Source organism: Maniola jurtina, chromosome 15 (genome assembly GCF_905333055.1).
Source record: "Maniola jurtina chromosome 15, ilManJurt1.1, whole genome shotgun sequence".
Lineage (NCBI taxonomy): Eukaryota > Metazoa > Arthropoda > Insecta > Lepidoptera > Nymphalidae > Maniola > Maniola jurtina.
In genome coordinates this window covers 11,092,746-11,116,700 of record NC_060043.1, presented here as the reverse complement: position 1 = coordinate 11,116,700, position 23,955 = coordinate 11,092,746, and the positions used below count along the sequence as shown (strand labels likewise).

Sequence of the window (23,955 nt, the reverse complement as noted above, 5' to 3'; positions counted from 1 at the left end):
ACTTATTGTAGGTAGGTATGTACTTAATTAAGTCCGATAAGCCATTATCATTATTAGCATTTAGCACATAAGTAGGTCCTAAGATACGGAGGGCTCTGTCCCCCAAAACGTCAAAAATCTTGATGGCTCTACTTCTAAAATCTTTTTTTGGATCCGTCTAAGGATCACTAAGTCCAGGAACAATTTCTTGCTCACAAAACGCAGTTTTACGCAGTTTTGGTACCTACAGCTGAATACAGAGAAATGCAGAGGGAGAGAAAGCTGAGGGATTACCTATCTATGAAGTAATTAGCAACCAAGGCTAAAACGGAGAAGTTGATTATGATTACATTTAAAATACCTCGCTACTTACATTTGTTAGAATTTAGAAAATGATAAATAGGTAAGTAGATAATAGATATTAGATGTCTTGTCTACCAAATACTGGCACAGTCCACAACTAATACACACATTGGTAAGTACGTACTAAGTACCTAGTTACCTACCTCGCACAAGAATTACCAAAGTGTACTACCAAATTAATAATGCGCATAGAAATCTTCGTCACTGTTCGGCAACGGTCGTATGATACACATGATATTGACTCCTATTTGTTTATAACAAGGTGCAAAATGCAAGTGCATTGTTTAGGGCTCTTACGATTCAATGATTCGGAATATCTGATCGGATAGGATCTGCATGCGCATTATTAATTTGGTTGTACTGTAGTTGTAGAAATAAAGTAGAAAATGAACAAAGTAAGAGTCTTGGGCCGCGCCGCGCGTTGCAATAAAATTCAAAACTCAAAATGTTTGAAAATCGAACGCATCATTCGAATTTCGAACCACTGCGCGTACCTTCGTAAAAAACAAAGGCATCCATTGCACGAGGCCTTTGTTAGCGGGCCGGAATGCGCCCGATCCGTGGCCGTGTGTTTGGATAGGGTGACCATTTAATATTACCCTATTTATTGGCTTTTCAATTAACTGCCCACAAGCAAATATTATCTACAAAATATTATATTTAAGTAAAAAAATGACTGACTGTTTGATTGAGTGATGTTTGATTTCAGGGGGTCGTGACCTATTCCACTGAGAACCACACTAGGGCGATGTTGAGCTAAAGACATCAAGAATTTCTGCATGAATATTGGGCTAAGTCTTCGATGTGTCTTTCCTTTCCCTTTCTTGGTCATGATTGCCTTCCTTTTTTTGACAATTAAAAGGTTAGGTATAGGTAGGGATCTCAGAATACAATATAGCATTCTGTAATCTTGCTTTAGAAAAATAGTACTCTCAGGTAAAACGGAGCGAGTAGCCGGAGCTTGAAGGTAGGTTTTAAAGAGTTCGTGTGGCTTAGTGACAGCGCATTGTTACGAGTAGTTTATTTTGCTAGCTAAGCAAAGTTAGCATAAGTGATGTCCGAATTAGGTCTTTGATATGTGCGACGCAGAACAAATAAATCCGTCTGTGATCTTCGCCAGTTTCGGTTATTTTACTATCAGGTGATGCTCTATATCCATGGAAAGAAGTTAGTATAGAGTTCTCTCTGTCACGTAATCCCATACAGAGGATAGAGACAACAAACTCAGTGGGTGTTAACTATTTTGAGTGGCCAACCGATCAAAAACGAAACTATATTTTCGAACTTCATTTCGATTGTTTTTTGAAAACATGTTTGTGATTGGTTGGCCACTCAAAATCATTAACGCTTACTGAGCTTTTTGTCCTGTAGCAGGACTTCTGAGTTCTGTCCCAACTATAGCCTGAATAGTCAATGGTTAAGAAGCGGACTGAAATTCGAAAGGTCGGCGGTTCAAATCCCACCCGTTCCACTATTGTCGTACCCACTCCTAGCATAAGCTTTACGCTTAGTTGGAGGGGAAAGGGGAATATTAGGGATGACTAATAATATGACTAATGTTATATTTAAAAAAACTGCAGAGTTCATGGTCCCCCTACTCCTCCTGTATTATAATGACGTTTAATGACTCCTTCTTGGTTACCGACTCATTCGGAATACGTAAACGTTCAGGATTTATGGCATTCTTTCTAAACCTTTTACTTTTTATTAATTGCTTGCTGATTGTTTTAATTTTGGGGCTGGATTGGGGCGTATTTTGTAGGAATTTTAGAATTTCAGTATTTCTATGTTATTTTGAGACTGCTTGTCTTTTTTTTTTTTTTTAAAAAGACATTTTATAAAGTCATTTTAGTATGAACAGGCAACTCCACCTTCTGAAAATGATTTGGGATCCTTTTTCATACTTTGCCCTACATTTTAATAAAAAAATATAATTTGTTAGTTTTCAAAGGGGGGTTTTTTTTCAAAGGGTTGTACTTATTTGAATAGTTCAAGGTAAGTAGGTGTACAGAATCTGTGGTATCTAATACCTAGTAGGTATGCAGGTGTCTATTAGTAAAAAAAAAAAAGATTCCGATGAATTGAAAACCTTCTCCTTTTTTCGAAGTCGGTTAAAAAGGACTATACCTTACGACACTCGCCTCCAATAGGAGGTCGAAGGCTCGATACCGGACACACCTCTCTCAACCTACCTACCTACTTACCTACCTGAAATGAAAGATTTATTTACCTACTAGCTGAAGTCCGCGACTTCGTTCGAGTGGATGTAGGTTTTTAAAAATCCCGGGGGAACTCTTTAATTTTCCGGGATAAAAAGTAGCTTATGTGCTAATCTAGGGTATAATCTATCTCTATTCTAAACAGCCCAATCCGTTTAGTAGTTTTTGCGTGTAGGAGTAACAAACAAACTGTAAGGTTATTTTTAAAAAGTTGATTTGAGTTGTCAAAAATAATATAAAATTATTAATTTAGCTGATGAAGGTAGTTTGGTAAAATCGATATTTGGCTCATTCGATGTCATACAATCTGTTACTAGGAGGCCAACAAGATTGAACTTGCATAAATACGGGTGTTTTGAAGGTTTTAGTTCAGTCTCCTTCTGAGATTCGGAGCGATATCGTATATTTTCGGTATTTGGATTGTGAACTGAATAATTAGATGTTGTGATAGCAATACGGTCTAATTAAATTATTTGTTTTGGCATTAGTTTGTTTAGATTAAAACTCTCGGATAACCTTGCACATTAAACTTGTGTTTTTTTGTGTTGGTTTTGGAGAGGACATTCCAATAATTCGATAAAAATATTTAAATAATACCTGCTTTTCTGAGTGACGCCAATAATTCAGAAGTGGGATGACTTCACCGTCCTCGATGAAGCGTTTTTGCGTGTAGGAGTAACAAACATACACACACTTTCCCCTTTATAATATTAGTGTGATCGTTGTATTATTGTAAGTACCTGGGTATCGGACATCGTCTGTGTTGGTGTTAGCTGGCGGGCGTGCTCTGCCTTTTTGGAGTGTTTTTTTTTTGTTAAAACTGACTGGAAAGCGCTCTAAGGGGGTGCCGTGCGTGTGTCGGCGAGCGCCGGCACAGACGGGGTCCATACTTGTATAGTTTCCCTAACTTATTACATAAACTACAAAGTTGACATTGGCTAATCTTTGTAAAGCCAGACGAGAGAGAAAAAAATACCTGGGTATCTTCTCATAAACTCCCTATGAGAATACCCTATCCTTCCATACTCATGAATTACATGAGTAGTTCATTTTATTATACGGTAGGAACAAGGAATTAAGGAATATGAAGGTAAGTTAATGAAAAATAATATACCGACCTAGTAAAGTAGGTACTCAGACACTAGTCTCGGAATTTTGTGACAAAAAAGCACTTTACAACAAAACAAAAGAGTTTTAAAGTTCCTATTTAACTTCTTACGTTCCTAATTATTATACGGGAGACATTCTACGAAAAACCATATGCGGCCATGAAACGTGCAAGCTTTAGATACCTACCTACCTAATACACAAGAAGGTTCGGTCATTGGCTAGTAAAATGACGGTACGATGCGGGCGCGGTACTGCTTCTTCCATATTTTTATTTCATACTAAATATAGTTAGGGAGTGAGACGAAACATGAAATAGAGAGGAGGCCTTTATGATGGGGAGTGCTCTGAAGAGCTGTTTGGCCTTATTCCACCCACTTTTTCTACAACCACAACGCACGCTACCGTAAGTAATTTCCCCTTCACCACCTGGGTGCCTGGTGCACTTCGATCGTCCGTTGTGATTCTTTTTTCCACCCACATGCTAACTGTGGAATGTCATCGGCGGTGTTGGGACAGCTGCTGGATCGCTAGTAGGGAGGCGGTGCAAGTCCGCGGCGCAAGACCACGGTGAGATTGAAGTCCCTACAAGAGACTTATGTCCAGCAGTGGAAATCTATCGGTTGCCGAGTGACGATGATGACGATCAATAGCTATGTAATTTATTTGTAGGTACCTACACTGTGTTCCGTGGAATGGCCAAAAAGCAATTGTCAAACTTCTATTTCATTATCACCCAATAACTTCAGCTTTCAACCGAAAGGATGTCATAAGCACTTCATCTTCATAGTACTTACTTACTTGAATTTTACTTTTGTACGCGACAGCTCAAGATGTCGATTGGAGTGGGGACACCCTGCCTCACACCCCGATTGCTATTTCGACCTGTCGCGAACTATACCTAGCCACCGAAATACGGAATAGGCTTGCTGGGTGCGAACATACCGCACACATCTATAGCCGCTCATAGCTATGGCTTGTTGTGTGGCCACACAAGACACGGCGCCTGTTCAACAGGTTGCTTATCAGAGATCTACTTGCATAGATAAGGGTGAAAAGTTACCGCTAAGTAAACAATAGTGTTTTATGAGCCCGCGCTGACCGTTCATTTCGCCTTTTGTTTGAGCGAGATTACAGCTGAGTCAGAGCGGCTTTCAAGTGGGTCTATACCCGAACTTGTCTCAACTTGAACAAGTGTTGTAAGTATGTAGGTACTTATTGAATTTGTGGATTAGCAGCACAGAGTAACCGATTACTGCGGGGCCGCCTTGTGTGCAGCGCAGTGCAGCGACGCCGCGACTGCACATAAGGCTATTTTGGCCTATTACGCATATTGGCCACCACTTCTGGGTTTTACGCATCAAAAATAAGCCCAGCTTGGTCGAGTATGGCCAAACCCGTCTCGTTTTGAGAGGAGACCAGCTCGATTGCGGTAAATTGACATGTCGCATCGCAATAAAAATATCCTTATTAGGTACTAGCTGACGTCCGCGACTTCGTCCGCGTGGATTTCGGTTTTTCGAAATCCCGTGGGAACTCTTTGGTTTTCCGGGATAAAAAGGCGCCTATGTGCTAATCCAGGATATTATCTATCTCCATTGCGATTTTCAGCCAAATCCGTCCAGTAGTTTTTGCGTGAAGGAGTAACAAACATACACACACACACACACACACACACACACACACATACAAACTTTCGCCTTTATAATATTAGTGTGATATGGATCGCGATCTTTACACTTGATTTTGGTAGCACGGCTGGTATCAGTAGTAAGCCGGCGATGGGTTGATGATAACTCCTGTAGGATATAACTGTGGAACTATGGCTGGAGGCTTGCTGCTTTCAACAAATGACACACAGGCTTTAGGGTCATACATATAAAGTATGAAATAACAGAATCAATAATGCACTTATGCTTTTTCAATGTTCAAACAATCGTGAGATATCTCCATATAGCTAGAGATACCTACCAGCTATATTTTAGCCCGACTAGTTTCGAAGTCATCCGAGGACCCTTTTCATATAGGGGCTCGGTTCACTTATGCTTTTCACTTTGGTATGCTGTCTTATTATTTTGCAGGCTAAATCTTATAAACATCATATTGTGTTTGTCTCTTAGTGTCACTTTTTCGTAAATTGATCGAGTTTCAACTTATTAGTTACCTACTTACGTACCTACTAGTTTTCAATTCAAAAAAGTATTTAAAACAACATTGCCCGTGTTCATCTTACAGGCGTAGCGTTATAATGGTGCTTATCGCTTACCCTGTGTTTACGAACGAAGTTATAGATAAATAAAATCTGGCACGTGCGAGTCAGATTCACACACAAAGGGTTCCGTACCATCATATAACACTTTTTAATTTTTTTTACATTTTGAAATTGAAAATTCTGTTAATTTGTTGTTATAGCGGCAACAAAAGTTATACATTCTGTGAAAATTTCAACTCTCCACCTATTACGGTTCTCGAGATACAACTCGCTGACAGACAGACGGAAGGATGGACGGACAGCGAAGTCTTAGTAATAGGGACCTGTTGGCACTTGGCACCCTTCGGGTGACTGACTGACCGACTGACTGATCTATTACCTAACTTACAGCTCCAACTACTGGACGGATCAGGCTGGCCGCTAGACATGTAAATAGTTATTATAACGTAGAGACACAGTAGAGATCCGTTAAGAAAGGATTTATGAAAATTCAACCCCTAAGGGGACAAAATAAGGATTTGTCAAGTCAACACGCACTAAGTCGTGGACATAAACTATTATAATTATACTTTTAAAGTCTTGTAAAATATTAATTAAAAAATTAACTGAAACAGTTGCATAAATTAGTTAAGGGCGGTCTTCATGGGTGTCCGTAGCTTTTTTTCCACGATGCGGGCGTTTTTTAGTCGTAGCAGGTGGCTGTGTTGTTGTCGTAGGTGCCTCCGTGGTTGTTGTGGCTATTTCTGTGGTTGTCGTGGCTGATTCTGTGGTTGTTGTGGCTACTTCTGTGGTTGTCGTGGTTGCCTCCGTGGTTGTCGTGGGCGACTCCGTGGTTGTCGTAGTTGCCTCCGTGGTTGTCGTGGCTGCCTCCGTGGTTGTTGTTGGTGGCTCCGTAGTTGTTATTGTCGCTGGCGTTGTTATTTCTGGCGTCGAGGTTGTTGTTACTGGGGCTGGTGTTGTTTCTGGTGCTAGTGTTGTTTCTGGTGCTAGTGTTGTTGTGTTTGGTGCTGGTGCTATTTTCGGCATTGGTGTTGTTACTGGGGTTGTCGTTGTTATTTTAGGGGTTAGCTTTAGTGTCGTTGGCGCTGGAGTGGTTATTTTTATTGAAAGGCGCGACGCGGTTGGAGGTGGTTCTGTTGTAGCTTCCGTTGTTTTAAGTGACGTTGACGTTGTTGGTAGCTCACTAGTTGTTGTTGTTGTTGACTCCGTGGTTGTTGTTGTTGACGCCTTCGGGGTAGTTCGTGTTGTTGTGGTTACTTTCAAGGGTTTTCTCGTTGATCCTGCGAGTATTATTTTGACTATGCTCAGTGGCATCCAATGTCCTGGCATGTCCGCTTCGACAGGGTTTGCGATGAAGATCAAAGGATCCTTCTCTGTACTTGTCGTTCCAAATGCGAGAAACGCAACCAAAACCGTTGTATACATGACGAGAAGTTGTTGAAATTATAAAAGTATTGTGAATCTGAAAATAAATATTTTATAAAATGAAATTATAATTACAAATCATTATTTTTCTTACATGATTGCCCAGAAAAAGGAGCCTGTATGATGTTTCAGGGTTGTTGATATGTATGTGTGAGTTTCTGTATTCCACCATAACTTTAAAATGCCTGGACAGACTCGGATGGATGGGGTGTCGTTAGAATATTTAAGTACATCCCAAGTGATACTGGCTATATTTTTTAAATAAATCACTATGGTAGCTCGGTTGCATGGTGCCATTTTCAAAATTATAGTCCATTTTTTACCAGGGCAGGTTGTATGTTTAATTTTTTGAATTCCAACTCGTATAAAATAAAGCTTAGGTACTCACTTAATCCTGTGTAGATTAAGAGACTTTTGTGAGTTTAATTGGTGCATGTTTTTGGGTACTTGCAACTAAAATAAATTATAAAAGGAAAAACCGGCAATTTCATGAAACGAAACTGTTGGCTTTTATTTTCTTCTGAAAATTAAAGATTCTTGTAATTGAGCGTTTCGTTCATTGCATTTTGTAATTAAAATAAGTAATTTTGCATTACATTTTACATTGCGAAAAATCAATTATTTAAATAACTATAGGTAGATGTACTATCTAGTGAATTTACACAACAATCATAATGAACTACAACGATTCCTACTTTACTTGATATAGCTCGAATCACGAAGTCCCGAGATCGAGACCCGGGTTGGGCCAAACCGTTAGTGTGATTTTCTGTCAAGTAATGTCCAGAGTGTGGAAGCATCTGTACCTCGGGATTCTAATCTCTCTCCAGTTGTGTCGGATTGCTGACCCAATCGGTTTGAGAGTCGAGGAATAAAGAGTGCGCACGCAAAATAAGAAGGTATTATTTTGTGGTGCATAAACTTGTGCACTCTTGGTATAATATAAGTAATAAGTATATCTATCTCCTGCAAAGAAGGGCTTGTCTCAGGAGGATATTTATCATCATTATCAATCCATCGCTGTCTCACTACTGAGCACGGGTCTCCTCAGAATGAGACGATTTGGTCTTAGTTCACTACGCGCTGGCAAGGTGCGGATTGGCAGACTTCACACACCTTTCAGAACATTATGCAGAACTCTTGCCAGTTTCCTCACGATGTTTTTATTCACGTTCAAGCGTAGTACTATTATAGTATATTCTGTAGTTCGAGCAAGTAATATTTAGGTAAGTATTTGTACCTACAAACACATTCAAATAAATCATTGTTTTTCATATCAGTAAAAGCAATGGAAACAAGTAAATAGTAAGTACCTACCTATGATAAAGGAAAATGGTGGGTAATAAATTGGATACCTACCATTCAATCTAAAATAAATTGTAATTTGTACAACTATTAAACTATCGAACCTATTTTTAAGTCATTCCTAATTATTTAAATTTTCGTGTCGATCTGTAGCCGGCTTTGCTCCACGTTTCGGTCCTTTCCGTTTGGTTGACTTTTTCTTTGTGGTCGTCGTTGGCGTCGTCGTTGTAGTCGTTGTCGTCGTCGTCGTCGTTGTTGTTGTGGGTGTTGTTGTTGTTGTTGGGGTAGTTGTTGTTGTTGTGGGTGTCGTTGTTGTTGTTGTGGGTGTAGTTGTTGTAGGTGTCGTTGTTGTTGTTGTGGGAGTTGTCGTGGTGGTGGGTGTCGTGGTAGTTGTTGTTGTTGTGGGTGTTGTCGTGGTCGTGGGTGTCGTCGTTGTAGTAGTTGTTGGTGTCGTTGTTGTTGTGGGTGTTGTCGTGGTCGTGGGTGTCGTCGTGGTCGTGGGTGTCGTCGTTGTAGTAGTTGTTGGTGTCGTTGTTGTTGTGGGACTTGTCGTGGTCGTGGGTGTCGTCGTTGTAGTAGTTGTTGGTGTCGTTGTTGTTGTGGGTGTTGTCGTGGTCGTGGGTGTTGTAGTTGTTGTTGGTGTCGTTGTTGTTGTTGTGGGTGTTGTCGTGGTCGTGGATGTAGTTGTAGTTGTTGTTGTTGGCGTGGTCGTTGTAGTGGGCGTTGTGGTGGTTGTGGGAGTCGTCGATGTTGTTTTTGTTGTAGGTGTTGTTGTTGTAGTTGGTGTCGTCGTCGTCGCTGGGGTTGTCGTGCTTGTTGGTACTGTTGTCGTCGTCCTAGTGGTTGTTGATGTTATTTTTAACGATAATTTCTTGTATACGATTGGTGTTGTAGTCCCTCCAAGTATTAATTTGACTATGCTGAGTGGCATCCAATGACCAGGCATGTCCGCTTCCACTGGGTTGGCGATAAAGATCAATGGATCTTTCTCCGCATTAATAATTGTTCGTAACGCAAGAAATGCAATCAATATAGCTTTATACATAACGTCGCGTCTTTGGAATTAAAACGGTATAATTAATCTGAAAAATAATCAGTTTCTTATTAGAAGCAGAAATAGTTTGTATTATTTGGATAGGCACTTCTTTTAAGTTATTAATTTTTACTCACTTAGAAAATATATGTAAAGAAATGATACTTTTTAATTTTATTCCGTACATGGTTAAGCACTTATGAGTTGAGGTTTTAAACGGTTCGTATAGAATTCATAGAACGTAATAACTTGAGGAAAATAAATGCCTTACATTATTCTTACGTAGAAATTATGAAATTGAGCATAACTTTTATGGCATTTTTAATTAAATCTGTTAGAAAATACAATATTTTTCGTTTAAAAATGGCCAGCACAGTGGTCGTCTAAGTATTGGTTGACGATGATTACGTGAAGATAATGTACATATAAATGATTGATAAACAGATATACTTAAATACGATAAACTGACAGACAGGCATAATTTTTTAAAGATTATTATAACTTACAGCCACAGTATATTAGTAATTGGTACAGATTAAAGCACTGGATCTACAAGATTCTTTTATGTAGGTTTTCCTCATAAAACCAGAAATTTCACCTGACCGAGCCCATAAAGGTGGATAGATAATATAATTATTTTTACTAGGTAGTTAAATAAAAACAAAAAACCATTTAAAAGTGCATTTAATTACGTAAAAACAACGGGAATACTAGCAACAATAAAACTATTCAGTCTTTGGGAAAAAGGTCACCGATCTATGTGACCGTGCGTTATTATGAATTTGTAATCACTATTCGTCAAACTATCTATAGGTGGAAACACGCAGTCGAGGTCCACGTAAAGCTGGTTTTGGGCCGCGAGTTTGTCCACTATTTGGGCAAAGGTTGGCCGGTCTTGAGGGTCGTCTGACCAGCATTCGGTCATGAGTTGGTAGAGCCGAGGCGATGCTCGCGCCGGCTTCGGGAGTCTACCTCCGGTTGTTAGGTACTGCGGAATATCTTGGTTGCTTAGATCGGCGTATGGGAAGCCACCTGAAATGTGGAAAATAATGTGGTTAAGAACACACACTGCTGTCAGAATATTATTTAAAACGCCTCGGCAGACGCAATGCGCCACGGAAACGTTTGAGACTAGGCGTATTTCTAATTCTGTGTCCGAAACGCTAGAATGGAGGTACAGCGAATTGTTTATAGGTTGCCGTTGGCCTCACTAGCCTACTCACTGGCCTAGGTGTGACGTGGTTCATAGTTCATACAGTTTCCTGTCTATCTATTACAAAATAAAGCACCGTATAAGCACAGGCTACAACTTAGAGTGCAGGACGTAGATGACAGGCTGAAGTCAACATTCTTACTTAGGCCAGCCCCATCTGTTGCACATCTAGTCGGTACTAATTGTATGTGGAGATCGTCCCAAGAATAAAAAATCTGGCTCACCTAAAGTAGCAATCTCCCACAAAAGTACAGCAAAGGCCCAAACATCAGTAGAACTGCAGTACTTGGCCCTGAATATGGCCTCTGGAGCGAGCCAGCGCAGAGGCACAGGCCTCGACCTGGAGTGGATGACATAGACGCCAGACCTGGACAGGCCGAAGTCCGCAACCTTCAGCAGCCCGGCCCCGTCGACTAGTATGTTTCGGGCTGCCAAGTCCCTGGAATTAAGACATTGAGGATATGTTCAGACGGTTTTTCTGAAGCGAAGGATTTTAGGGATGTTTGCTTCTCTTACGAGTCAGAGTGGCACGAGTGATAAACCTCAGCTCATATCTGAGTAGACCGTTTTGTTAAAATTTGTAGAGTGCACTTAAATTTAAATTTCATTTTCATGTTATTATTTAAAAAACCGGCCAAGTGCGAGTCAGACTCGCGCACCGAGGGTTCCGCACTCGGGTAATTTTTCCGACATTTTGTACGATAAATCAAAACTATTATGCATAAAAATAAATAAAAATCTGTTTTAGAATATACAGGTAAAGCCCTTTCATACGATACCCCACTTGGTATAGTTATCTTACTTTGAAAATTGAAACATATTTTAATTTTTTTTTAATGATGTAAACCACAAAGTCACGGTTTTCGGATTTATTCCTTTACTTGTGCTATAAGACCTATCTACCTGCCAAATTTCATGAGTCTAGGTCAACGGGAAGTACTTTATAGGTTTTCTTGACAGACACGACGGACGGACGGACGGACGGACATACAGACAGACGGACAACAAAGTGATCCTATAAGGGTTCCGTTTTTCCTTTTGAGGTACGGAACCCTAAAAAAAGATGCAGATATACTCTTCATTTAGTTTAGAGAAAAACATCAGAATCGTCGCCGCCCGGTTTGAATTACTTCCAGTAGGTTCGAGTTCGAATAAAATTAATATGTTTTTTTTACCTTCAAATTAAAGCATATTCTTTTGTACATTATGAGAATAGTACTTATCTACTTACCCCCTAGAAAATATTATATCAATGCTGCCTAATTTTAGCTGCTCGTTATTTCCAAAACCTACATGCGAGTTTTAATCTTATAGCAAAACTGTTAAGGTCGTTTTTAAGCAAAATATAGAGATCTACTTGACAAGGTTTGCGGATTTGTATCCCGAATTCGGTAACCAGGTAACCGTTGCCTAGCAACGCCTAACAAGCTAAATACCTCGCGATGTTTTTAGATGAGTTGAGTCTCTTTCAAGTACAATATTCCACCTGTTTACGACGTTTCTTCACTTGAATACTAAAATAATATAATTTTGTAAAGATCAAGATTAATTATTGTTTTAATTTTATATACATACATTATGTGTATTTACTTTATTTTATTAGTACACCCCTTCCACTTTCTTTAATTTTTATTATCTCCTCACCCAGGTTGCCTGGAAGAGATCGCTATTTTAGCGATAAGGCCGCCTTTTGTACAGGAGTCCATTTTGTTATAATTTCATATTATATTTATAATTTTATCTTGGTGTACAATAAAGAATATTTTACTTTACTTTACTTTAATTGAGTTTTTGTCTTTGGTTTCGGTTTATACAGAGCGTTTGGTTCGTTTTATTGCATAGATAGGTAGACCTACTATACGAACTACCTAATAGATGGGTATCTACTCGAAGGCACAGCTATATGATCTTATAACCGTACATCGATGTATAACCGACTTAGAAAAACCGGCCAAGTGCGAGTCAGACTCGCGCACTGAGGGTTCCGTACTCGGGTATTTTTTCCAACATTTTGCACGATAAATCAAAAACTATCATACATAAAAATAAATAAAAATCTGTTTTAGAATGTATACGTAACCCTTTCATATTTAGTATAGTTGGTATAGTTTCATACTTGGTATAGTTTCATACTTGGTATAGTTATCTTAATTAGAAAATTGAAACACATTTTAAATGATGTAACCACAAATTCGCGGTTTTCAGATTTATTCCTGTACTCGTACTATAATACCTACCTACCTGCCAAATTTCATGATTCTAGATTAACGGGAAGTACCCTATAGGTTTCTTAACAGACACGACGGACGGACGGATGGACAGACAGACAGACAGAGAGACACACAGACAGACAACAAAGTCATCCTATAATGGTTCCGTTTTTCCTTTTGATAATCCTCAATCCTCCAAACCACACAGCCAGATATAAACAGGCGAAAGTCTAAGAAAATCGCTAACAATGCCACCCCTAACCATAATCATCCCTTACACAAAATTAAATATGATTTCGCTTGGTAACCCCCGGGAGACTAAACATAAATAGGCGAGTTCGTGGAAATTTCGGGAAAATTCTCGGTTTTCTCTATATCCTGGGGCAAAATTTGGTTAGCAATTCTTAACACAGAAATTGCCCTATTTAAATAAAGGCCTTAACACAGTTCCTTGTATAAAAGGCCTTCAAAGTTCAAACCCAAGTTTATGGTAAACTAACCTTGTTACAGTAATTATGAAATGATTAGCTAAATTTTGTGAAAATTTGACAAGGTTTGATTTTAATCCATCCATCCATCCATCAGCCTGTAAGCGTCCACTGCTGGACATAGGCCTTTCCAAGAGCGCGCCACCAAACACGGTCCTCCGCCTTCCTCATCCACCCGCTCCCCGCCACCTTCTTCAGGTCATCGGTCCAGCGGGCAGGAAGTCGTCCTACACTGCGCTTACCGGTACGTGGTCTCCACTCCAGAACACGTCTGCCCCAACGGCCGTCGGTTCTGCGACAGACATGGCCTGCCCATTGCCACTTCAGCTTGCTAATCCTTTGAGCTATGTCGGTCGCTTTTGTTCTCCTGCGAATTTCCTCGTTCCAGATTTTATCCCTGAGAGTAACACCCAACATAGCTCGCTTCATAGCGCGCTGAGCGACTTTTAGTTTGTGGACGAGGCCAACTGTCAGTGTCCACGTTTCTGCTCCATACGTCATCACAGGTAGGACACACTCATTGAAGACCTTAGTCTTAAGGCTTTGCGGTATCGATGATTCGAGCCCAGCTGGATTCTTCTGTCAGCCTCCTTGTCGAAGTTGTTTCTACCGAATTTTATAATCTGGCCGAGGTAGTTATATTCCTGAACAACTTCGATGCTGACATTGCCGACGGTGACGGGTCTTGAGGTAACGTGTTCGTTAAACATGACTTTCGTTTTGTCTATATTCATCTCAAGACCTACTCGTCTGGAAGAACAGCTCAGCTCGATCAACATTTCCTCAAGGTGTTGCAGCGATTGATTTTAATATGATATTGGAAACACTCACGTAGGTAATAAAATTAGATTAGCGTTTCAAGAACCTCCTCCTTTTTGGAAATCGGTTAAAATTTTGTGATTTTAAATAGGCCCTTGTCTTTACAGGACAGCACAAAAACTTACAAAATTTGAGATAGAAATAATGAAACAATTTTTTTTGATGTCACAATATGTCTACTCTTGTCTAGCTGCAGTGTTGGTTCGCGCCACGTAGTGGTCCTTGAGCGACCTAACTAAATTTTTCCTTCGATGAATCACTGGATCTTTATTTTTCAGGGTATTGAAAATTTTTTAAGTAGTGTCTAAGTAGAAGAGAAGTTCTTACCTAGTATGTGTGATCCCCCGTTCCTCGAGATGTCGTATGCCTAGAGCGACCTGTAAGGCGTAGTCCCTCATCGTGGCACTGTCCAGCTGCACCGCTGGTTCAGCCACGTAATGGTTCTTGACTGGTTTATCGTTCGTAAGTAGTTCTTTAAGGGCTCACCTGTGTGTGATCCCTCGTCTCTTTACATATTGTATGCCTATTCCTGTCCAGCTGCAGTGCCGGTTCAGCCACGAAGTGGTCCTTGAGCAATATACTTAACTAAATTTTTCAGGGTACGTACCTATGTGTGATCCCTCGTTCCTCTAGATGTCGCATGCCTAGAGCGACCTGTAAGGCGTATTCCCTCATCGTGGCACTATCCAACTGCAAAGCCGGTTCGGCCACGTAGTGGTCCTTGGGTGCCTCAGTGTTCATGTACATTTTGTTCTCGCAGCTTCCGCACGAAAGGATCTGTTCTGAATCGGAGTCGCTCAGGTTCGTGTATTCAGCTGTAAAGAGTTATTGTATTCGTCAGTAACTTCACAAAGTGGTTCCTAGAAGTTGTAATACAAGGAATTGTATAAAGCCCGAAAGTCCCTGCTTGGGAAAAACTATGCAGCGATATGGGTGTTCCTGCTGCAACTGTGCATTTTAGACAATAGTGAGAGAGCCAATCAGAGGTGATTGCGATGGTTACACGGTAGCTGTTTAACTAAGTTTAAGCACAGCATATGAATACCAGCCGGAAAAAAGCTGCAATAATCATTGCTACAATCTCAAAATAGCTGAATTTATGGTATTCTGGCTGCGACATTAGATTTTGGACATAGCGAAAGAACGCTAACCAATCGGACATTATTGCGATCGTTACATTGCACTTGCATTTTTATTAATTTTCGCCGTGTCCTCTAAACTGACGTTGAGAGCGAGTATCTACATAGGGGGTATATTATAATTATTTCCCAGTTGAATTTGTTGTGGGCTCTTCTCAGACTCGGGCGCGTTTCGAACCCTCGTAGCTTTAGTTTTAAGTTTACGTAATAATTTATCACCACTATATCAACTTTCAAATCTAACAAATCTGACAAACAAAAGGTGTACAATGGTACCTAGGTACTTTGAATAAATGATTTTGACTTTGATTTTGACTTTGAACGTATTCTCTAATTATTATCAGAAAAACACTAAAAACAGGCACCAGACAAAATGATATTAGATTACCAAACACTAATTAGAAATTTAATCATAGCAAGAGACTTTCGTCTTAGAAATTCGTGATTACTTAATGCCAATAGAAATTAGAATCCTAAAATGTGTATGGAAGAATTTAAAAAAACTTAGGACAGAAATTGAATTTATCCCTTTAGTTCGTTGCTTGCTTCAATATTGAATACAAACTTCCAAAAGGGATTTTTATTGGTTTAAGTATATTAAATAGTTAAGTAGGTACAGAGAGATTTACGCTTGAGTGCAATCTCATTTTACTTACTCCTACAAAAGATTATTTGATACAAATCAATTAATTTAAATAGTATTATATAAATTTAATCTGTAGGTATAATATATTACCAGAATGGCTGATAATAGAAGTCTTTGCTCAAGGAATTCAGTTTAATTTAGTTTAGTTTGGAGATTGTGAATTAGTTACAATCGAACTACTTAGCTTTGTTACTAATTACATCAGAATGTGTATCAACACAAGTAGATACCTAGCTATATTATTTTCCTAGGTAGGCAGTTGATGTTTCCAATTAAATACACCTACCCTAATCACAAAGTTTTCAAGCGAGCCTCGAAACTTTGAACACCTCGATGTTTTGAATTTATTATGAAACTAGAAGTTTGAACAAGTTTTACAAATTAAGCATGCCCGTAGGTAGCCTCAAAATTAACAATGTTAATGTATTCTTAGTACCAGATAAGTTTAAATATAATTACAGTGGTTTTGGCCATTGAAATAACATAGTTTTCATCGATAAATAACTGTTTTTGAATTTTTGAATTGTTTAAATACATGAACCAACTATATTATAGTGTAAATGTAAATTCTAGCTTCCTAAATTCCGGTAAAAGTAGGTAAATTCCGGATTTCTGAGTGGCTTTCGTAGTCAGGTAGCGAACTATGTGAGGAAAAATCTGGGTATATTTTTTGTAGGTTCTATGGGATTTTTAGGAAACAAATCTACGCAAAGAAAGTCGCTTGAAAGCTAGTTTTAAAACTTTTAAGCAACAAGATAAATTTGCTACAAAAACATTTCCAGGCGCTGTGATCTTGTAAATCATTCGAACATTGTGTATAGAGAAAGAAATAAATTAGCTTATATTTAACAGAGTATATTTGCTATAAACACTTGTCAGGCGCAGGCTTTTCTATTTTTGCTAGTAATAATATTTTTGATATAGAAGTTTTTACATACTATCTGCTTCCGAAGGTCGTCCTTTCCCGCCAGGATCAGACAGTGCTTCCTGTTTTCTCTGGAAATCTTGGTTTCTCTTCCCTCTGGCTGTTCGTAACAGGCTTAAAAGGTCTCCTCTAGGCGCGTGTTCTAGTAATGCTAAGAGAGGGGGTCGTCTGGTGCAGCATGCTATTAATCTAATCACGTGTTTGTGGTACCCCACGTGTTTTAGCATGGCGATCTCACGCATGAAGTCTTGCATCTCTTCGTTGGTTGCGTCGTCTGGAAAGAATTAGTCAGATTTATTTCTTAGGCCATCTGTATTAATTAACCCCCGACCCAAAAAGAGGGGTGTTATAAGTTTGACATGTGTATCTGTGTATCTGTCTGTGGCATCGTAGCTCCTAAACTAATGAACCGAATTTAATTTAGTTTTTTTTGTTTGAAAGGTGGGCTTGATCGAGAGTGTTCTTAGCTATAATCCAAGAAAATCAGTTCAGCCGTTAGAAAGTTATCAACCCTTTTCTAGTTACTACTGTAACCTTCACTTGTCGGGGGTGTTATAAATTTTTAATTTACACTTGTCTTTACTAATATTATCATCATTGAATCCAATGTTCGCCTTTTGGGGCAATGTTCTCCTTTCGGGGCAAAAGGCAAACACCACTCTTCTCCAAGCCGACATAGTTTCAATTCACCCTGAGTGAGATTGACTTCCAATCCACACAAATATTATAAAGAGGCGAAGTTTGTGTGTCTATAGGGGGGTTATCTCCGAAACTAATGATCCGATTCTAAACATTATTTAAACAAATAGATAGTTAAATTATCCCTGAGTGATTCTGTAGGTTATGCGGATGAAGTCGTGGGCAAAAGCCAATGCAAAATACGCACTGAACTGTGATCCCCCCTTCTTGGAAGTCAATTAAAAAACAAAAACAGACTGGCTGATATATTATTGCACAGCTCAAACCACTTGGATTAGAAACTTGATATTTAGCTGTAGATTCTCTATCTCTCCATAACGAAGATTCCTACTAAAAAAGGATTTTGAGATATTCCAACGGATTCTTTGAAAAATCTAGTCGTACCATGAAGAGGTCGCGGGAATAAGCAAATAATGATTAGTTACCTACTTAGAGTGTTTTGATTGAGCATTTAAAATTCAGGGGCACTTTTCATTGTTTGTGTAGTAAACGCTATCCATTAGTAGATCTATGAAATAATATGTAAGTAGGTAATCCCCGATTAAGCCTCAATAGCTCAACGGTTATAGGAGCGGACTGAAATCTGAAAGGTCGGTGGTTCAAACCCCACCCGTTGCACTATTGTCGTACCTACTCCTAGCACAGGCTTAACGGTGAGTATGAGGGGAAAGGGGAATGTTAGTCATGATTTACTAATGAGTTTACATTTGCAAATGAGTTTATAATATAAATAAATAAATCTTTATAATTTTTACTAAACAGTGATTACGAACATTAGGTACTTTGAGGCCCTGCCTCCTGATTAGCATGACTAATTTTCTTTTGAGAAGTAACTGGTACTTAGCTAGTAGATATTCTTATTATCAGGACATAAACATAAGAAAAACATTTTAAAAGCGGAATAACACAATTTAACCGGTTGATGCGAATGAAATATCTGTTCATAGTGCTCAACTTTCATTTCCTGGCCATCTTTACGTAATACGAATATAAATTTAGTACCTTGTAAAGCACAAAATTCACTAAGCATTGTGTGTTCAATGCTCATACTGTTTCTTTATGTTAATTGGATGTCGGCGAATGTTTTAATGACGAGTGATTTAAATGCACTGAATAACGTAGCCACGGTTTACGACATAGATGTTACCATTGATGTCAGAGCCTTACCTTACGTTCCCTTATTTTCCCACTTATTAAGGTTCCGTACCTCAAAAAGAAAAACGGAACCCTAATAGGATCACTTTGTTGTCTGTCTGTCTGTCCGTCCGTCCGTCCGTCGTGTCTGTCAAGAAAACCTATAGGGTACTTCTGTTGATCTAGAATCACGAAATTTTGCAGGTAGATAGGTCTTATAGCACAAGTAACCCAAAAACCGTGAACTTGTGGTTACATCGTTAAAAAAAAATTAAAATGTGTTTCAATTTTCAAAGTGAGATAACTATGCCAAGTGGGGTATCATATGAAAGGGCTTTATTTGTCCATTCTCAAACAGATTTATTTTTATGCATTTTAGTTTTTTATTTATCGTGCAAAATGTCGAAAAAAATATCCGAGTACGGAACCCTCAGTGCGCGAGTCTGACTCGCACTTGGCCGGTTTTTAATGAAGAAAATGGATGGTTACCAGACTACATTATTCTTACCAGCGACTCAGGTAGTCTCTCCCCCTGGCATGTCCAGCTGAGCTGCGTGCGCCCTCCCAAATGCGCCGCTGCCGATTAGTGGACCCAAGTGCACCCGAGATGGACTCACTTCCATATCTTCAGTTGAAACGAAATGAATGAGATGGACTCACTTCCAGGTCTTTAGTTAGAAGGAAATGGATGGCTACCACACCTACCAGACAACATCTTCACAGCGACCGTGGTAGTCTCTCCCCCTGGCATGTCCAGCTGAGCTGCGTGCACCCTCCCGAATGCGCCGCTGCCGATCAGTGGGCCCAAGTGCACCCGAGATGGACTCACTTCCATATCTTCAGTTGAAACGAAATGAATGAGATGGACTCACTTAAAGGTCTTTAGTTAGAAGGAAATGGATGGCTACCACACCTACCAGACAACATCTTCACAGCGACCGTGGTAGTCTCTCCTCCTGGCATGTCCAGCTGAGCTGCGTGCGCCCTCCCAAATGCGCCGCTGCCGATCAGTGGGCCCAAGTGCACCCGAGATGGACTCACTTCCATATCTTCAGTTGAAACGAAATGAATGAGATGGACTCACTTCCAGGTCTTTAGTTAGAAGGAAATGGATGGCTACCACACCTACCAGACAACATCTTCACAGCGACCGTGGTAGTCTCTCCTCCTGGCATGTCCAGCTGAGCTGCGTGCGCCCTCCCAAATGCGCCGCTGCCGATCAGTGGACCCAAGTGCACCCGAGATGGACTCACTTCCATATCTTCAGTTGAAACGAAATGAATGAGATGGACTCACTTCCAGGTCTTTAGTTAGAAGGAAATGGATGGCTACCACACCTACCAGACAACATCTTCACAGCGACCGTGGTAGTCTCTCCCCCTGGCATGTCCAGCTGAGCTGCGTGCACCCTCCCGAATGCGCCGCTGCCGATCAGTGGGCCCAAGTGCACCCGAGATGGACTCACTTCCATATCTTCAGTTGAAACGAAATGAATGAGATGGACTCACTTCCAGGTCTTTAGTTAGAAGGAAATGGATGGCTACCACACCTACCAGACAACATCTTCACAGCGACCGTGGTAGTCTCTCCTCCTGGCATGTCCAGCTGAGCTGCATGCACCCTCCCGAATGCGCCGCTGCCGATCAGTGGGCCCAAGTGCACCCGAGATGGCATCACTTCCCATTCGTCTCCTTCTAAGTTCTTGGTCTGTTGATATAAAGGATTGTTTTTAAAATATTTTCTTGCGACAATCAGTTGCAATACCACTTCTCCTTTCTAGTTACAACTTAGGAGTTTACGACTTTGGAATTCAATTTAACTAACTTTCATGGTGGCCATTTTGAAATTTTTATATTATTGTTATAGCGGCAATAGAAATATACATTCTGTAAAAAAATCAGCTCTCTACCTATTACGGTGCATGAGATACAGCCCACTGACAGACAGACGGACAGACGTATAGCGAAGTCTTAGTAATAAGGTTCTACCGTCTACTTTGATGTATCTACGTGACTTATGTACTTACCTACTTAAGTGAGAACTTTTAAAAAACAAGTAAGTAAGTAGTTCTCGAATAAATAATTTCTTACGGTCTACTGTTTTCTTTTCAAATAAAATCAAGGGCTCAATCTGAATTGGCTCTCAAAATTGATCTAACTTTGTGGATAATTGGACAAGTATAAGTTAGTATATAAGGTATAATCATTAAACTTACATCGAACTCCTTATGTACATAGAGAGGACTTTCCTCCACTTGGCTCCGGGGTGGAAATTCGCAGTTCCTGCCGAAGAAAAAGTTTAATTACCAAAAAAGCTTTTCATCAACATTTTTCTACTGAATGTTTAATGTTTACATAAACTTTGCTCTCTCCACGCCGAGTCGGCGTACCGTAGGTATATATAAAGGAGGTCACACACGGCCTAAAAAGCCGTAAGAGCCGTAAGAGCTCCTTTTCCTACTCAATGTTTAAATAAACTTTGCTCTTTCCAAGTCGGCGTACCGTATGTGTATGTTATAAAAGAGATCGCACACAACTGAAAAAACCGTATGGGCGTAAGAACTGCATGTTTCAGAACGTCTTATTAAAGAACTTTCCATTACTACATTTTCCTACTCAATGTTTTAAATAAACTTTGCTCTTTCCACGTCAGCGTAGCTTAGTTGTATAAAGAAGATCGCACACGGCCGAATAGCTGCAGGAGGCGTAAGAACCGTAAGAAAGGAATTTTTCAGTTCTAAGAAAGGCTTTCCATGAAATTTTCTCACTGAATGTTTGGTGTTTACATAAACTTTGCTCTTTCCAAGTCAACGTACTGTAGGTATATTATACATATTATAAAGGAGGTCACACACGCCCGGAAAAGCCGTAGGAGGCGTAAGAGGCGCAAGAGCCTTAATTTTCAGTAATAAAAAAAGCTTTCCATCGACATTTTCCTACTCAATATTTAATGTTGAAATAAATTTTGCTCTTTCCACGTACAAGAAATAACACTTTTTAATTTTTTTAATTTTCATAGCGGCCATTTTGAAATATTTATTATTTTTGTTATAGCGGCAATAAAAATATATATTCTGTGAGAATTCAAATCTTTACCAATTAAGGTTCACGAGATACAGCCCGCTGACAGATAGACGGACTGACGGATCGATAACGGAGGCTTTGTAATAGGGTTCCGTTGGCACACTTCAAGCACGCAACCCTAAAAATGCGTATCTTGCGGCTTTTGCAGCTCTTACACTAGATCGTCTCGTGGTGTAGATGTAATGCTGTTTATAACCATCGATTTTGGAGCGCCACCCGTTGTAACTCATAACCTATTATTTCAAATCATAATAATATTATGTTATCTGTATGTTCCTTGTTTATCTTGAAATCAAACGTAATTTGAGACGCTTTTCGAAGGAGAAAATCAGAAGGAAAATTCTCTCAGTTTTGTCAGTTTTGAGTTCCAAGTTTGTTAGTAAATATCCCGTAACCCACGTAACCATAATATGTATAATAATCTAATAATAGAATAATTAAAGAGTTCTCACTGGAATTTAAAAACCTAAATCCACGCGGACGAAGTCGCGGGCATCAGCTAATTGCGAAATGTGAAAGTGTTTGTCTAGCTTTTCACGTTCCATCTGTTGAACCGATTTTGACGACAGAGATAGCTTGCATCCCGGGGAAGGACGTAGTACCTACTTAGGCTGTCATTTAGTCAGGGAAAGTCAAACAGTTTCCACGGGATTCTTAAAAAACCATCCGTTTAACCGAATTTAACGTTTGGTACAGAGATGGTTTATATCCCGGGGATGCAATAACATGAGATACTTTTTATCCCAGAAAATCAAAGAGTTACCACGAGATTTTCAAAAACATAAATCCATGCGGACAAAGCCGCGGGCATCATCTGGTCTGTTATAAACTTTGTATAAAGCATTGAACCAGCTGATGTTTTGCCGTACGTGTTTTGCTGTAGCCGCTCTTTGGCCTGTTCATCTATAGTGCGCGACAGATTGAGATGGCAACCGGGATATGGATACCCCGTACACCCGTTGCGGGTGAGCTCGGGCGACGTGCGGTTTGCGGGGCGTCCCCCCGCCTCATACACCGATTGCCATCTCAAACTGTCGCGTTCTATATTAGGTATTTAGGTAGGTATCTAGTATCACAAAAAAGTTCACATCACTGGGATATTAGCGTTGCTACATTGAGGGCACCCGTCACTAGCCGGTCTACGCAACTCATTTAGTGATGTGCAGGCATCGAAATTTTTTATCGATACCTATCAATACAATTATTTTATAGTTACTTACTTAATGTTTATCAAAATTATTTTCGTAAACATGCTTCTTATAAGAATCGATGTTGTTAATCGACTATGCTAATAAATATAAAATGGCTGTGACATACAGATGGAAGGATAGACAGACATTATTAAGGAACCCTTGTAAGCAAAATTCTAACTTAGATAGATACTAGGTACTTATTTATGATCTTTATGTCTCTTTAGGTTCTGTACGTTATTATCTATTATGTACCTAATTTGTAGCAGAAATAGCTGCCTGTCTCTAAATTCACCGCACAGTCCTGAACTTTATCACTTTCAACTATCTTTTATCGAATTATTTACACCGACATAAAATTATCGTTAATTCTCTTCACTATAAACATGTCATAGGTCACCTCCCGCGGCCTGTATGACGTAACACATTACGTAACAGTGATTTAAACACCGTCCGTTCACACGCAGAAACCAATCATACCTTTAGTACAAAAAATCTGAGAAACGATTTTAAACTCTATCTTAAGAGTATATACAGTTGCAAATTCCTTGTAAGCTTCAAAGCTTTTTGTTTTATGAAGTTCTAATTTTGCTGTTGATAAAATCAATTTTATAGGAATTTCAGACTTGTGCCTTTGGGATAAAGGTATTGTACGTTTTGAGGAGATGCAAATGAGTTGTAATTTACTAAGGCGATGTTCACATAAGCGTAATGTATCCAATCGGCTCCCTAGATCTTAGTTATTGCATTAGCTTAGCTTAGTTTT

The 23,955-nt window shown here is 39.6% G+C and overlaps 3 protein-coding genes across 5 annotated transcripts in view; all 3 read right to left on the bottom strand.

Annotated features, from left to right (window-relative positions):
• Positions 1-6,421: 6,421 nt before the first annotated feature.
• LOC123872831 (integumentary mucin C.1-like) lies at positions 6,422-7,950 on the bottom strand. Of its 2 annotated transcripts, XM_045917390.1 has the most exons (3): positions 7,694-7,949; positions 6,891-7,342; positions 6,422-6,857 (listed from the first exon to the last, which is right to left on the bottom strand). In XM_045917390.1, exons 2-3 carry the CDS (start codon positions 7,303-7,305, stop codon positions 6,508-6,510), a joined length of 765 nt encoding a protein of 254 aa, XP_045773346.1. In that variant the 5' UTR covers positions 7,306-7,342; positions 7,694-7,949; the 3' UTR covers positions 6,422-6,507. The 2 variants fall into 2 exon arrangements, with proteins under 2 accessions (XP_045773346.1, XP_045773345.1); XM_045917389.1 differs by having other exon boundaries at positions 6,422-7,342; positions 7,694-7,950.
• Positions 7,951-8,666: 716 nt separating this feature from the next.
• On the bottom strand, positions 8,667-23,381 carry LOC123872833 (integumentary mucin C.1-like). Of its 2 annotated transcripts, none has more exons than XM_045917392.1 (3): positions 23,371-23,381; positions 9,041-9,692; positions 8,667-8,881 (listed from the first exon to the last, which is right to left on the bottom strand). In XM_045917392.1, exons 2-3 carry the CDS (start codon positions 9,653-9,655, stop codon positions 8,732-8,734), a joined length of 765 nt encoding a protein of 254 aa, XP_045773348.1. In that variant the 5' UTR covers positions 9,656-9,692; positions 23,371-23,381; the 3' UTR covers positions 8,667-8,731. The 2 variants fall into 2 exon arrangements, with proteins under 2 accessions (XP_045773348.1, XP_045773347.1); XM_045917391.1 differs by lacking the exon at positions 23,371-23,381 and adding an exon at positions 9,781-9,968 and having other exon boundaries at positions 9,041-9,710.
• LOC123872834 (fibroblast growth factor receptor 3-like) overlaps positions 10,307-23,955 on the bottom strand; it is a 109,584-nt gene continuing 95,935 nt past the window's right edge. Inside the window, exons 9-14 of the mRNA XM_045917393.1 lie at positions 21,132-21,198; positions 20,470-20,623; positions 17,097-17,357; positions 14,981-15,188; positions 11,081-11,295; positions 10,307-10,675 (exon numbers count right to left, since the gene is read on the bottom strand). Coding sequence (XP_045773349.1) covers positions 10,392-10,675; positions 11,081-11,295; positions 14,981-15,188; positions 17,097-17,357; positions 20,470-20,623; positions 21,132-21,198 — 1,189 coding nt within the window. The 3' untranslated portion in view covers positions 10,307-10,391. The remainder of the gene's footprint in view (positions 10,676-11,080; positions 11,296-14,980; positions 15,189-17,096; positions 17,358-20,469; positions 20,624-21,131; positions 21,199-23,955) is intronic.